This window comes from Myotis nattereri (genome assembly GCF_964212035.1).
Source record: "Myotis nattereri genome assembly, chromosome: 6".
NCBI classification, from domain to species: Eukaryota; Metazoa; Chordata; class Mammalia; order Chiroptera; family Vespertilionidae; genus Myotis; species Myotis nattereri.
In genome coordinates, this window is record NC_138081.1 from 61,862,041 (window position 1) to 61,877,487 (window position 15,447).

General features: G+C 42.1%; 1 protein-coding gene across 1 annotated transcript in view; it reads right to left on the reverse strand.

The window, feature by feature from the left end:
• The window catches only part of SNX3 (sorting nexin 3), a 32,606-nt gene extending 19,802 nt beyond the window's left edge, over positions 1-12,804 (reverse strand). Inside the window, exon 1 of the mRNA XM_081093850.1 lies at positions 12,375-12,804. Coding sequence (XP_080949976.1) covers positions 12,375-12,536 — 162 coding nt within the window. The 5' untranslated portion in view covers positions 12,537-12,804. The remainder of the gene's footprint in view (positions 1-12,374) is intronic.
• Between the last annotated feature and the right edge of the window lie 2,643 nt (positions 12,805-15,447).

Below are 15,447 nucleotides of genomic sequence, written 5' to 3' on the forward strand. Positions count from 1 at the left end.
GCAACAGGGACCAGAGCGTTCTGAGCCATAAAGATGTCAAAAAATAAAAAGATAAATACTGGTAAGCAATTGTCTTGCTCTGCAAAATTCAAACAATGTAATCAGCTATGCAAAAGAGCATGGATATAGAGCTGCAGAGAGACAATTAGGACCTGTTCCCACTGAGTGTATGATCAGACAGTGGAGAAAACAGGAAGAACAACTCCTTAGATGACAAAAAAGAAGAAGGCCTTAAGAGGAAAACCAACAAAATGGGCAAACTTGGAGCAGCGCCAGTGTGTCAACCAAGCTTACTCAATGTCAGGCAAGACTGTTTGCAAGCGAAATAAACATTGTTGATTTTACAGGAAAGGCAAAATGGTGCTTCAATTTCATGAGAAGGAAAGGGTTGGCCATGAGAACATGAATCAAGTTCAGAAAATGCCACCAGTTTATGAGGATGATCTCACATATATAGACAGTGACTCAGAAGATAGCAGGGATACAATAGAAGTTGAAATGACTGGAACTAACAGTGATGAAGAAGAGAGCAGTGATGCAACAGAGGCTGAATAAAGTGATATACTGCATAGTATCATAGTACTGGTATATAAACATTACCTGCAATAATTACTAAATAAAAATGTGTTCTGTTTTATATTTAAAATATTGATTTCTTAATTTTGGGTTGTAAAAGTGGGGGCCGTCTTATACATGAGGGCATCTTATAAATGGAAAAATACAGTAAATAACTAAATACAGCACACACACACACACAAAGATAAAATCTGTCTTATCACAAATGGATAGAGACGTTTTAGAAAACGTTGTTCTTGCTCATTTTAAATGACCGCCTGAAGTTAAGATGGAGGTTCCTTCTCAAAATTCAAAAAAGTACTGTGACATCAAAAGAAATTGTGAAGTTATACAATTATTGCCAGAAACACTTAAGTATATTTTAGACTTTGAGCCCTAGAATTATAAATTGCAAAAGTCAAAGTACTTTTCTCCTAATGTGTGCAGTGAATGGAAGATACCATGCTTCTAAGACCTTACTTGGAATTATGGAGGGTCAAAGGCCTGACAAAGAATGAAATATTTCTAAGTTAAATTTTAATCAAGAGCCCATAACCTAAAGTATTCATCCCCTGGTACACATAATTTTACACTTGTCTAGTCTCAGAAGTTAGCCCTCTCTCATTCAAGGGCACTAGATCACAACAGAAGCATAAACAACATTATCAAAGGTTATGTGGTTCTTTCTCTTATACTCAGTGGTTTAGTAATTTTCTCTTTAGTTTGGAAAAATAATTCTTTACAGCCTATTAACTTAAGTAAGGCACTCAACTTTTTCCATGAGAAAAAAATATCTTTCACACCTTTGGTAAAGCATCTTGGCAGACTAGAAGGAGTGATAATGAGAGCCAACAGTGCTAGATTATGATGGGAAAGAAGAAAGATAAGGCTGTGGCATATGACCAAGGATCAGGTCAGGCTGAAACCAAGTCTCTACTGACTCTCACGCTCTTGGAGTCTAGAGTGTCTCTCTGTTGGAAATGATCTTTAAGACAGGAGCATGGTCACTCTTATTAGTTTCCTATTGCTGCTGTAGCAAATTACCACAAACTTAGTAGCTTAAACAACACAAATTTATCTTACAATTTGGGAGATCAGAAGTCCAAAATGGGCCTCATTGGGCTATATCAGTGATGGTGAACCTTTTGAGCTCGGCGTGTCAGCATTTTGAAAAACCCTAACTTAACTCTGGTGCTGTGTCACATATAGAAATTTTTTGATATTTGCAACCATAGTAAGACAAAGATTTATATTTTTGATATTTATTTTATATATTTAAATGCCATTTAACAAAGAAAAATCAACCAGAAAAATGAGTTCGCGTGTCACCTCTGACACGTGTGTCATGGTTCGCCATCACTGGGCTACATCAAGGTGTCATCAGGGCTGCATCAGGCAGAATGTGTTACGCTGCCTTTTCTAGCTTCTAGAGCCGGCTGCATTCTTTGGTTCACGGCCCTCTCCTCCATCTACAGTCAACAATGACAGCACTCCACCCTCTGTGCCCACTGTCACATCTCCTTCTAAGGCTGACTCTCCTACCTGTTTCACTTTACAAGGACCCTTGTGATTACACTGGGCCCAACCAGGTAATCCAGGACAATGTGCCCATCTCAAGACCCTTAACTTAATCACAGATCTGAAGTCACTTTTGCCATGTAAGGTTCAGAGGTTTAGGAAGTGGCTATCTTTGGGGAGTCATTATTCTGCCTACAAAGTCACCCAAGTCACAAGTACCACCACCAACTATAACATTTGGACATTCCTAATAAGTAATGTTGCCACAAATTCTTTGAAGCTCCTTCCTTTCAAGAGATGGAGAATATTTCCCCACCCCTTGAATCTGAACTAGCCTTATGACTTGCTTTGACCAACAGAATGTGGTAGAAGGGATAAGCAAGTTTCAGAGCTGAAAACTCAAGAGGTCTCGAAACTTCCATCTTCATCCTCTTCGATTGCTATTCTAAGACTGCCATATAAGGAAGCTGGTCTAGCTGACTGCAGAATGACAGGCTATGTGGAAGAGAATAAGGCAATCCAAGTGAGAGCCAGACATGCCAACTCTCCAGCTAAAGACAGCTGCATACAGGATTCTGGTCAAGATGGCAGTGTAGGTGAATGCAACACTCGAAGCCACAACAAAATTACAACCAAACTACAGAACAACCATCATTCAGAACCACCTGAAATCTAATCAAATGGAAGTCCTACAACTAGAAATTTAAAGTGAAATCGAGACTGGTGAGAGGGGTGGAAACACAGACTGGGCTGGTCACACAACCATGTGTAGTGGTTTAAAATTGGGAAGGCTATCTTGGCTGTAGAAGTCCCCTGAGGAGGGGCCCCAGCCCCCAAAGAGACCTCCCAGTCCAGGGTTCCAGAGCCAGGAAGAGAAGTCTACATTACTTCTGACTATAAAACCCAGCAGGGATTGTGGATGAGACAGACAGAGGGCTGCTGGAGTCCTAGGGCATTCCTCTTAAAGGACCCAAGCATGGATTTACTCTGACTCGCTCCCTCTGAGCTCCAGCGCTGGGCAGTAGCTTGAAAGGAACCAGGGACATAATGGGAGTAAGTGAATTGTCTGGCATCAGGGCAAGAGTTGGGAGGCAGCTTTCTTCTAGACAAAAGTGCTGGCAAAGGCCATTGGTTCCTTTTCTGAATCCCCACCCGCATTGAGCCAGCATGTAGGCACCAGATCTAAGTCTCCATCAACCTGGTTCAGCCCTAGTGATTCCCTGAGACCCTGTCCCACGCAAATTGAGGGCCCACGCAAATTGAGGGCCCACGCAAGCCATTCCCAGTCACTTTTCCACACAAATGACCTCTCTTGCCTCATGCTTCAAACTTTCTACAATCTCTCAAACAAACAGCATCTGGCCTCTGCCTACCTGCTACCTCTTGCTAAGTGGCCCTAGGCCTGGCACTAGCAGCAGTCAGCCTTGGATGGCAGCTTGGCCTCTTCTGGGCATCTCCAGCGCAGGTAGCAGCCATCTGCAGATCCCTCTGTAGCTCATGCCATGTGGCCCCAGGCAGGGCACAGGCAGTGACTGACTTTGCACCTCTTGAGAGGCCCCAAGGCCAATGAACCACACTGTTGTCCATGTCCATGAATTCTCTTTCTTGCTCAATCCCTCCACCCCGACTCCCTACTAGAGCTGTCTGCCTGTTCTCTATGAGTCTATCTCTATTTTGCTTGGTAGTTCAGTTTGTTCATTAAATTTCACATGAGTGAAGTCAGATGATACTTGTCTTTCTCTGACTGGCTTATTTCACTTAGCATAATGTTCTCCAGGTCTATGCTTGCTGTTGCAAATGGTAAAATTTTCTTCCTTTTTACAGCAGAGTAGTATTCCATTGTGTAAATGTACCACAGCCTTTTTATCCACTTATCTGACAGACAGACACTTGGGCTGCTTCCAAATCTTGGCTATTGTAAATAATGCTGCAATGAACATAGAGGTACATATAGTCTTTTATTTTTTTAAATATATTTTTTATTGATTTTAGAGAGGAAGGGAGGAGATAGAAACATCAATGATGAGAGAGAATCACTGATCGGCTGCCTCCTGCACGCCACCTCACTGGGGATTAAGCCTGAAACCTGGGCATGTGCCCTGACCAGGAATCGAACAGCGACCACCTGGTTCATTGGTCAACACTCAATCACTGAGCCACCCCAGCTGGGCAGGGGTACATATATTCTTTTGAATTAGTGTTTTGAGTTTCTTAGAATAAATTCCAGAAGTGGAATCGTTGAGTCATAAGGCAGTTCAATTTTTAATTTTCTGAGGTAACCCCATACTGCTTTCCACAGTGACTGCACAATCAGCATTCCCAACCAACAGTGTGCAAGGGTTCCCTTTTCTCCACATCCTCGCCAACACTTGCTGTTTGTTGATTTATTGGTGATAAAGTTTTTACATACTTCTGTTTCCACCTGAAGATAACCAATAATGGCAAGGCAAGATAAGAGTGAGATACTGAGATATTAAGAACTAAACACAAGGAGGGGAGGCTTTGAGACTCTATCCTATATAATAAATGCCTAATATGCTAAGTGCCGGTCGTCTGTTCAACCAATCAAAGCATAATATGCTAATAGTATGCTAAGGATGCTCAGCCACTCGCTATGACATGCGCTGACCACCAGGGGGCAGACAGTCGACCAGTCACAGTCGACCAGTCGACCAGTCACTATGATGTGCACTGACCACCAGGGGGCAGGCGCTCTGACTGGTAAGTTAGCTTGCTGCTGGGGTCCGGCCGATCAGGACTGAGCGAGATGGGTTGGACATGCCCTGGAGCCCTCCCATGGTCCTTCCCCGGCCCCAATAGTGCATCAGTGGGGTCCCTTGGACTGGCCTGCGCCCTCTCGCAATCCAGGACCCCTCGGGGGATGTCAAAGAGCTGGTTTCGGCCCAATCCCACAGGCCAGGCTGAGGGACCCCACTGGTGCACAAATTCGTGCACCAGGCCTCTAGTATATCATAATATTTTCTTCCTCTATACCAGGGGTGGGAAATGTCTGGCCCCGTGGGCCATATAAGACCCGTGAAATTATTTGGTCTGGCCCTGCCAAGGCATTAGGGGTAAGTTTATTAAATGTTTGACTAAAAGAGCAGGCTAATTTTTAAGTTGATAATTTTGGATGGCCCGGGAATGTTATAAATATCCAATGGCCCTTGGTAGAAAAAAAATTCTCCACCCCTACTCTATATGGATTAGAATACCTAAACTTACAATAAAACAGAAAAGCTCATACCACAAGGGCAGGAATGAAAAGCAAACAAGCTATAGGGGACAGGGGTGGAAATAACTTTAGAAAAGCCAAGCAAATAGAGACACCAGTGACAAAATCAAAGTCTAAAACCAAAGAATTGGAAAGTGATCATTCCAATATTATTTGACACAAAGAGCTTTTATAAAAATTATCTGATGTCTTCCTAAGATTTTCTGGTAAGAGGTAATGACCTTACTTATTTTGGTGGCTCAAATTACATACTCCATCAGTTAATGTCATCAACTAAAATGCTGGTCCTAAGTAAAAATTCCCACATAATTTTAAATAGTCACTGAAGCCAAAAAAAAAAAAAAAAAGTTAATTATCTACTTTCAGTACCTCTTACCTAACTCAGTCCCACTATATACCACTATCAGATATGCCATTTCTTCATGCTTGCCTCCTTTCCCTACTCAACAAAATTAATTCTCAGGAAAGGATCAAAATTCATTCACATTTTAAGATTAACAAAACTAAAAAAAAAAAAAAAAAAAAAAAAAGATTAATAAAACCAATGAGCGCTCAACTTTATTTCTTCGATATCCAGTGAACATTCTCAAAACTCTGAAATTGCAGATATCAGCAAAAAAGATGAATTAGGAGATGACCAGAATGTTGCTAAAGCTACACCTTATAAAAGCCGATCCCAATCACTTAGTATTTGCTATTGTGGGAAAGCAAAGAACAGTGTCTGTTTTTCCTTTCTTCACATGGCTGCCCAGTTACACTAAATTTTCCAACTTCCTTTGTGGCTACATATGTCAATGGGCAGGGGTATACCTTTCCCTTGGCTAGAATGTGGATGTAATGTTGGAAGCTGGTGGTGAAGCCACAATACAAGCCATGGATTGCCCCCAAGACCTCTTCAATGTGAAAAAAACCAAACTCTATTTTTGAGGTCTCTGTGAGAATAGCCAAAACTATATTCTAATTGATACAATTTTTCTAGCAAGCTACAGCCAATGTCACACTTTACTACCATGTCCAAATTCCTAAGTTAAATATTTCTTTAATAAAGTAGGACTCTGGTTGAAAGCTTTGTCATTTATGTAAGGAATCAATAAATAGCAGTAACAAGCCGAAACCGGTTTGGCTCAGTGGATAGAGCGTCGGCTTGCGGACTGAAAGGTCCCAGGTTCGATTCCAGTCAAGGGCATGTACCTGTGTTGCGGGCACATCCCCAGTAGGAGATGTGCAGGAGGCAGCTGATCGATGTTTCTCTCTCATCGATGTTTCTAACTCTCTATCTCTCTCCCTTCCTCTCTGTAAAAAATCAATAAAATATATTTTTTTAAAAAATAACAGTAACAAGATTATAATATTGCTTTTTATTAAACACACCATCTTTCTTATCTAATGTTCAAAAAATTGCTGGCTCTGCTTACAGGGAAGCAGCATAATATAGTACAAATTTCAAAGTGTCTAAAAACAGTTGAGTGCCTTTTTGGGGGTTAATCATGATTATGAAGGTGAGTAGGGGAAAATCTCTATAACTACATGGAGTCACCATGATAGCTAAAAGTTAAGCTCTTTTAGACTTTCTACTTGAAAGGTGCAGAGTAGTGTTATTAATAAACTGTAAATAGCCTGGCCAGCGTGGTTCAATGGTTGAGCATTGACCTATGAACTAGGAGGTCACAGTGAATTCCCAGTCAGGGCACATGCCCAGGTTGTGGACTTGATCCTCCGTAGAGGGTGTGCAGGAGGCAGCCAATCAATGATTCTCTCTCATCATTGATGTTCCTATCTCTCGCTCCCTCTCCCTTCCTCTCTGGAATCAATAAAAATATATTTTAAAAAATAAAATGTAGATTTTTCTTAAGTGGATATGTATTTCATTTTTCCTTGACTTCTGGCTTACGTCCATGTTTATTACTTAGGAATATGGACATGGATGGTATAAGATAGGCAAAAAGATCTAGTTTGGCTGAAATAGTCAATGCTTCCCTTCTTTCATTAAAACTAAATTGTAGTTCTAGCTGGTGTTGCTCAGTGGTTGGAGCATCAGCTGGTGCACTGAAGGGTCTCAAGTTCAACGTCCAGTCAAGGGCATGTACCTGGGTTGTAGGTTCGATCCCCAGTCCCAGTCAGGGCACATGTGGGAGGCAACCAATCAACGTGTCTCTCTCATATCGATGTTTTTCTTTCTGTCTTTCCCCCTCCCTTCCATTCTCTCTAAAAATCAATGGAAAAATATCCTCAGGTGAGGATTAACAAATAAACAACAACAAATAAAATTAGAGGATTTACCCAAAGAAAAATCACCAACACAGGTTTAGAAAGGTAAACACTGTTACTTTTACCAACCATCTTTGTCATAATTTTATTAGCAAACTGTACTGTTCAGCTTTATATTTTAACTAGAGGCCCGATGCACAAAATTCGTGCAAGGAGCTTGGCCCTCACAGCCCCAGCTGCCTCGGCCCTCACAGCCCTGGCTTCATCCAGAAGGTTGTCTGGACTATCGTTCTGCTGTTCAGTCTAATTAGCACATTAGCTCTTTATTATATAGGATATGCCTCAACTTCAAAAGGTTACTTTTGTAACTATGGGAGGTGGTTTTAATTAAACTTATTGTCATGATCATTTCACAATACATCATATAGCAAATCATTATATTGAACACCCTAAATACAATGTTATATATCAATTATATCTCAATAAAACTGGAAAAAATATTAGTACAGTAAAATCATAAGAACCACATTTACCTTAAAATATGGAGTATTTTTTTCAATATTTTTAAAATCTTACATGTGAAATTTACTGTTCTAAACAGCATTACAACTTTCCACATGGAATCACACAAAATATAATAAAAATGTAAAACATTAAAGAAAAAAAGGTTACTTGATTAAGTACTAGACAAGATAGCTTTTTAAAAAATATCACATTTGCCTCAATGAAAGTATACTTTCATGCCAAGTATACTTTCATACTTTCTTTTTTTTTCCAAGTAGCTTTCTTGATAAGATAATCCAACATTTTAATAACTCAACTGCATATTAACACAGAAAATGTACCTAATCACAGACTTTTATTTATTTATTTTTTTGCTAATTTTAGAGAGAGAGAAAAGGAGAGAGAGAAAGAGGGAGGGAAAGAAAGAGGGGAAGGGAGAGAGGGAGGGAGGAACATGAATTTGTTGTTCCACTTAGTTATGCATTCATTGGTTGATTCTTGTATGTACCCTCACCCAGGACCAAATGTACAACCTTGGTGTATCAGGACTACTCTCTAAACCAAGCATGTCAAACTCGCGGCCGGCGGGCTGAAATGGTATGTAAAAAACATTTTAATAAAAATTTCGTAACTTAATTTTTACAATATCCTGTTATACATAATTATTAATGAACTACAGCGTTCACTAATGACTGATTACTATAATCGTGTTGCATTCATTTCCCTTACACGCCTTATGTGCAGGCGCACCATTTCTCTCCACTAATACTAGCAGCTAATATTTTAGCAACTGATTGCCGTGTCAGTCTTGTACTGACTTGTTTGGTGTGAGCAACAGGAAATATTTTGCTTTTGGAGAACAAGAAAAAGAGGTTTATTTGCGTTACGCTTATTAATGTGTGCAGTTATTCAGTGTCTGGTAAGTTAATGTTCAAGAAAAAATATTAATTTTTATTAAAATGTTCTATTATTTTATATTAACGATTACTCATTTATTTCAGCCCTTTGTATTCAGCATGTCTCTATCGAAATAAACCTACGTTTCTATGAAAATTGAAGCTTTAGTTTTTTGGGGGCCCACATAAACTGAAACCTTGTTTATTTGGCCCGTGTTAGCCTTTGAGTTTGACATCCTTGCTCTAACCAATTGAACTACCTGGTCAGGGCTATGCTGATTACTGACTTTTAGAAAATATCTGTATTTAGAAAGAGGTAATCTTTTGGAGACTTGACTTTAAGGAGTGAACCACGATGAAGTATACAGATGACACTGTACAATGGAAACCTGTAAATTTTATTAATTGATATCACCCCAATTAATTTTTTTAAGAGAAAGAGGTAACATTTGGGTGCTTATTATGTACCAGTCACTGTGCTAAAGAGATTTATGTGCATTATCTCACTTAATCCTATGAGGCAGGCACTATTATTAGCATAACTATTCTACTAAGGGGAAGTAGAGTTTAAATTTTGTACCCTACTCTGAACTCAGAGCTCAAGAAAGATCCTTAACTTCATTCCTGTTCAAAACAGTTGTCTCTAGGTACAATAGATCTTAATTAAAATCTCCAGAAAATTAAAGTTACATTATTGCACAAACTTCATAAACGATGACTGAATTTCCCCTTCAGCCTTCTCTTTAATATGCCAAAATAATAAAGACCCTGAGCTTCCCTAAACTTTAATCATTTATGGTGCTCTCTGCTGTACCTACCCATTAGAACAATTTAAAAAAACATTACCACCACCAATTATTTTCAAAAGCCCAAAGATACTAATCAAGGGATCCTAATAGTCTTAAACACTATCCTCAAACCAAAAGATAAATGGAGATTGGGGAAACTTCATTCTAAAGTGCCACCATCCAGATAAAAGTACTCTGTGAATTAGAGTAATTTCAATCAGATTCTATAAAACTGAACATTTTTCTCAAGACCAGAATTAAAGAGTAACTATAATATGGTTTCAGGGCCCAAACTCTGAAACATAAAATGGTCTGCCACATGGCAAACTAATAGCAAAAGGCGGGTAGTAGGGACTAGGGAGAGCAGCAATACTGTAGAAAAGTAGTAACAAAAATCATTACAAAATGATTTACCTATTCATTTCACTGGCCATTCTGCCTTAATACAAGACTGTAACTGTTCTCAAAAACCATATGCTGCTTAAAATAAGACTAATATCTTACTACATAGTATCCTGAGTTTTAAGTAACATTACATATTATGAGAAACAATGGCATTTTATTTATTTAATATATATTTTTGATTTCAGAGAAGAAGGGAGAGGGAGAGAGAGCTACAAACTTCAATGATGAGAGAGAATCATTGATTTGCTGCCTCCTGCACGCCCTCCACTGGAGATAGAGCCCAAACCTGGGCATGTGCCCTAGACGGGAATTGAACCTGGGACCCTTCAGTCCACAGGCGGACACTCTATCCACTGAACCAAACTGGCTAGGGCAACAATGGCATTTTATAAGCATTAGAAACTCAATTACATTTTCTTATAGAGCACTTGCATTTATGACTGTAACAGTCATTAATATACAACAAACTTTTAGATAATACAAACCTGTGCATGTGTACACAGGTTAATTGTATAACTTAGTAATCGTTCTTAAGATTATTGCCTTTAAAATGCAAATGATCACACCATAAGAACAACTTATTTTTATAAGTGTCACATCAGCTATTTGGTAACCAAGTATCATATATATTTTTAAAATAATTAAGTTATCAGGCTAGAGTCTACTTAATATAATGCACTCAGCAAGATAAACTCAGTTATTAAATGGAGGAAGTGTAGGCAGGAGATTCCACTTCAGTTGTGTGACAGGAAGTACTAGCTATGGAAGTTTAGAAACAAGAATACCAAGTTCTGTTTCAGCAAAAGAAAGAAAGGAAAACATGCTTGGCGAATAAGGGTAAAAGAGGAAGTTCGTTTTGGTGAACAATAAGCCACATATTTAAGACAATCCAAAGTAATTCCAAAAGTTAAAAAAAAAAAAAAAGACCTCACTTTTTCAGTAGGCTTAGGTGGTAATGTACTTCCCTAGGTACATGGAGCCTGGATTTGCAGTTTCACTACAACAAGGCTGCTTATGGGTCACATTTTACATATCTGTAGGGAGGTATGAGTAGCTTGTAAATTGTTAGTTTCATATCTTAAAGTTTGATGATATTTAATTTAGCAAAACTACGTAAGTAAATCATTTTTTAAAATACATAAGTCTCACAACAATGTGAATATATTTAACACTATAGAACTGTGAATTTTAAAACGGTTAAGATAATAAATTTCATGTTGTGTTTTTTACCACAGAAAAAGTGGGTAAGTCAATGAAGAAATTATTCCATTTAAATGTTAATAGTAACTTGTTGTGTAAAGTTTGATTACTCTAAAGCTAAATTCTTATTATGCTTAATTTTTAATAAAATAATTTGTTGTTGTCACCTTTAACAGCCGGATTCATTTCATGTAGTTAATTTTTAAAGATACTTCCATACATGAGCATGAACTACAGAGAGTGAAGCATTATTCTCAATTAGCATCTTTGAAATCATCTGAATTCCTTATTGCCAAGAAATACTAGTCATGAAATTACTGTGTTTCTACTTCAGCTGGCTCATTCATTCAATGAAGTGCAAACCTCTAAATTAACAGAGCAAGATCCCTAACTGACAGACTTTTGTCAAAGCGTCGTAGTCCTGGATTGTGAGGTTGGCAACACTCCCCACCCACACCTCCGACCACGGTGGCCCTGAACGCTAAGGTCAATGTCGTTTCCAATGACCCCTCACCAGGCTCAGCCACACCAAATTGGTCAGACTTTTGTGAACTCCCATTAGATTCTGTTCAAAAAAGTGTACAACCGAGGTTAGCCTGGTGGCTTGGGAAGAGCGCAAACCAACCAGCTTGGCTCGGCCACCGCTGGGAAAAGTGTCCAAGAAAGAAAAAAAAAAAAAACACTGGGAAGGTTTCAACTTTGCGCAAACCCCCTATCTCAGTCACATCTACCTCCCTTCCCGAAAGGCTGTGTTCTGTGTTCTCGAAAGATCTACCCCTTTCCAACTCGAATGTCATTCCCAGATCAGCTGCCGGAGGGGCAAGCGGCGCCCAACCCCCGTCCGCATCTCCGTGCACCTTCCCCGAGCGCCGGCGCCGGGCTCAGCTCACGCTGCAGCCCCCAGCCCAGTCCTCCGGGGAGCCTGGCCCCAGACCCCGCCCGCGGACAGGGCGGCCCCCGGGGATCCCGGCCTGGGCTGCCCCAGGGGATGCGCTCCTGGGTCGGCAGGGGGCGACCCAAGGGGGCAGGCAGGGTCCCACCGTGCGCAGGGCTGGACGGCCTCACCTTGACCCTGATCTCATAGGTGGTGAAGCGGCCTCGGCCGACCCCCACCGTCTGCGGGTTGCTCACATCGATCTCAAGGAAGTTGCTGGGCGGCCCGTAGGCGTCATTCAGGTTCTGCGGCTTGGTGATCAGCCGCCGGGTATCGGCCACCGTCTCCGCCATGTCGCTGGTGCAGCCGCCGCCGCCTCCGCGGGCTCCCTCCGCCCCCGCCGCGTTCCGCCGCCGCTGCTGGCCGCGGGGACACCTGGCTCGCGCGCAGCGGTCGCGAGGCGAACGAGCACGTAGGGCGGGCGTTCACCCCGCGCGCGAAGCTCCTCCCCGCACCCCTCCGGCTTCCGCCTCTCGAGCTCCGGGAAGGGACGGCAGACTCGACGGAATGCGGCGCCCGGCCCGGGAGGCCTTGCTGAGGCCGCGGAGGGGCCTGCGGATCAGACGGAGGAGGAGGAGGCGGAGGCGGAGGAGGAGCGGCGTCACGGGACTTGTAGTCAGGAACAGGTTCCGGCCGGACTACAGCGCCCACAATGCACCGGGCGAGCGCGTCGCCGTGGGAATGTGGCAGGGTTTGCGGGATCCAGGGAAGCGGGGGCGGCGCTTCCTGTCTCTTTGCGTCCTCTTGGGCCTGGAGCGGTGGGGAAAACTCGGGGAAGGGTCTTCTCCCCCGGGGAACTGCGGCACAAAAGTTAAACGGCGAGATATAAGTGCTTTACTGGCTCTCGAAACCGAGCTGCCAACGCTAACCCGGTGCCAAGCTGCACACCGCCTCACCTGTACCACGGGCTGTGCTTTCGTGGTAACCCTGAACACATGCCTCAGTGACTTTGACATCACCTTCCAGGGTTTCACCAGACACGTGTCTGATTTGGTAACTTGAAGGCTGTAAAGTAGGAGTGGAATTAAACCGTTTTTGACTGGTGGGCTCTCAGAAACAAAATACCATATAGTAGCTAGGCTGAAAGCTGCCTTGAATGCCCTATGTTTGGGTGACCTGCAACTTTTTCCTTCAGTTCCCACACAGTCCCAGTTGTTACAGAATAGTAAGAAACTAGGAAAATTTCAGGAGGAGTGGAATGGGAAAGCTGAGACCGACGGTTAAACAGCAGTTTGTGTCCACCTCGTAAATTCCATCTTCCCTAAACCAAGGACACTAGAGTAAATGGTTTGCACTCCTCCCCAACTAGAGGGTAAATAGTTTAAATCTTCCAACTCAGGGAAACGGATAACAGAAATCCGATTAAGTCCCATTTGCCAACCACACCCAAGGACAGACAGATTGAGAAAATAAATCTCATTTTGGGACATCAGCTTAAAGCAGATGAATATTCTATTGATCTGCCCTTAAGACCTCCCCTAACCGCCCCGCCTTTAAAACCCCTGAAAATGAAGGTCCCAGTGCTGCTCTCCCTTCAGGAAGCACACCCCTTGCCATTCCTCCCTTCCACCGCTCCTTCTCTTACCTACCCCCCCTCCTGTGTATCCCTAACCTTTAAGTGACCCCCTGAGGCTTGCAACCAGGGAAGCAATGGGCGGCAGCAGCCCATCCGGGTCTAACCCCTGAACCTGTCTCTAAGGCTCCTTTCCCCCTTTTCTCTGACTTCCCAGTGAGCCAAAGCAGCCCAGCCTAGGCTCTCCTGTTGCCTCTTTTTTTTTATATATATATATATATATATATATATATTATTGATTTTTTACAGAGAGGAAGGGAGAGAGAGAGTTAGAAACATCGATGAGAGAGAAACATTGATCAGCTGCCTCCCGCACATCTCCTACTGGGGATGTGCCCGCAACCCAGGTACATGCCCTTGACCGGAATCGAACCTGGGACCTTTCAGTCCGCAGGCCGACGCTCTATCCACTGAGCCAAACCGGCTTCGGCGCCTGTTGCCTCTTTTATGCCCTTCCTTGTTTCACTCTTCTGTGTATATTTTTGCTGTAGTCAATAAATTCTTTGCTTGCTTTTCTACACTTTTGTCTCTTGATTGAAATCGTTCCCTCAAGAAGACAAGAACTGAGGTCTCCTCCTCTCCCTGGTAACATCTTTTTGGTTTAAACCACATAACCCAGGGGTTCAGGGCCATGGTCTCTCTTGACTGGCCTGCTGCTGCTCGCTTGGAGTGTATCTTCAATAAATCCCACTTTGCTTTATTTTCATTTTCCTTGACCTTAAAATCTTTTCTGCATTGATGGGGAGAATCAAGGTCCCCGCCGGTAACACAGTAAGTTAAAAAATAAAAAGTGGCAAACTTATCTCTGAGGCATTTGAAATGAAACGCAGATAAACCTTTATAAGAAATGAAAACAAGACAAAACAAGTATATCATAGTTCGTTTCTACCAACTGCAGGTTTTGAACGTTGAGGTAAAGGATAAATTTCTTTCCCTGCCGGGAGAGTTATCTCCCTTAATGTTATAGCCCCACAACTATTTCTGAATTTTTTATGTTCTTTCAGAAACTGGTGTACTTTATTTTTTATTTTTGTTAATCCTCACCTGAGAATATTTTTTCCATTGATTTTGAGAGAGTGGAAGATGAGGAGGAGGAGGAGGAGGAGGAGAGAGAAACATCCAAGTGAGAGAGACACATCAATTGGTTGCCTCCCCCATTGCTCTGACCAGGGCCAGGGATCAAACCTGAAACCCAGGTACATGCCATTGGCTGGGAATCGAACCCAGGACCCTTCAGGGTGCTGGCCAATGCTCTAGCCACTGAGCACATTGGGCAAAATTGATGTACTTTATTTTATTTTTTAATATATGTTTTTATTGATTTTAGAGGTGAAGGGAGAGAGAGAAAGAGAAATATGGATCAGCTGTCTCCTGTATTCCCCCTACTGGGGATTCAGCCCACAACCCATCATGTGCCCTGAACCGTAATGGATGGGACTGGTGACCTCTTTATTTTTTAATATATTTTTATTGATTAAGATATTACATATGTGTCCTTATCCCCACGTTACCCCCAGCCCCCCCCCCACCCCCCTGCTCATGCCCTCACCCCCCTGTTGCCCGTGTCCATTGGTTAGGCCTATATGCTTGCATATAAGTCCTTTGGTTGATCTTTCCCTCTTACCCCCACC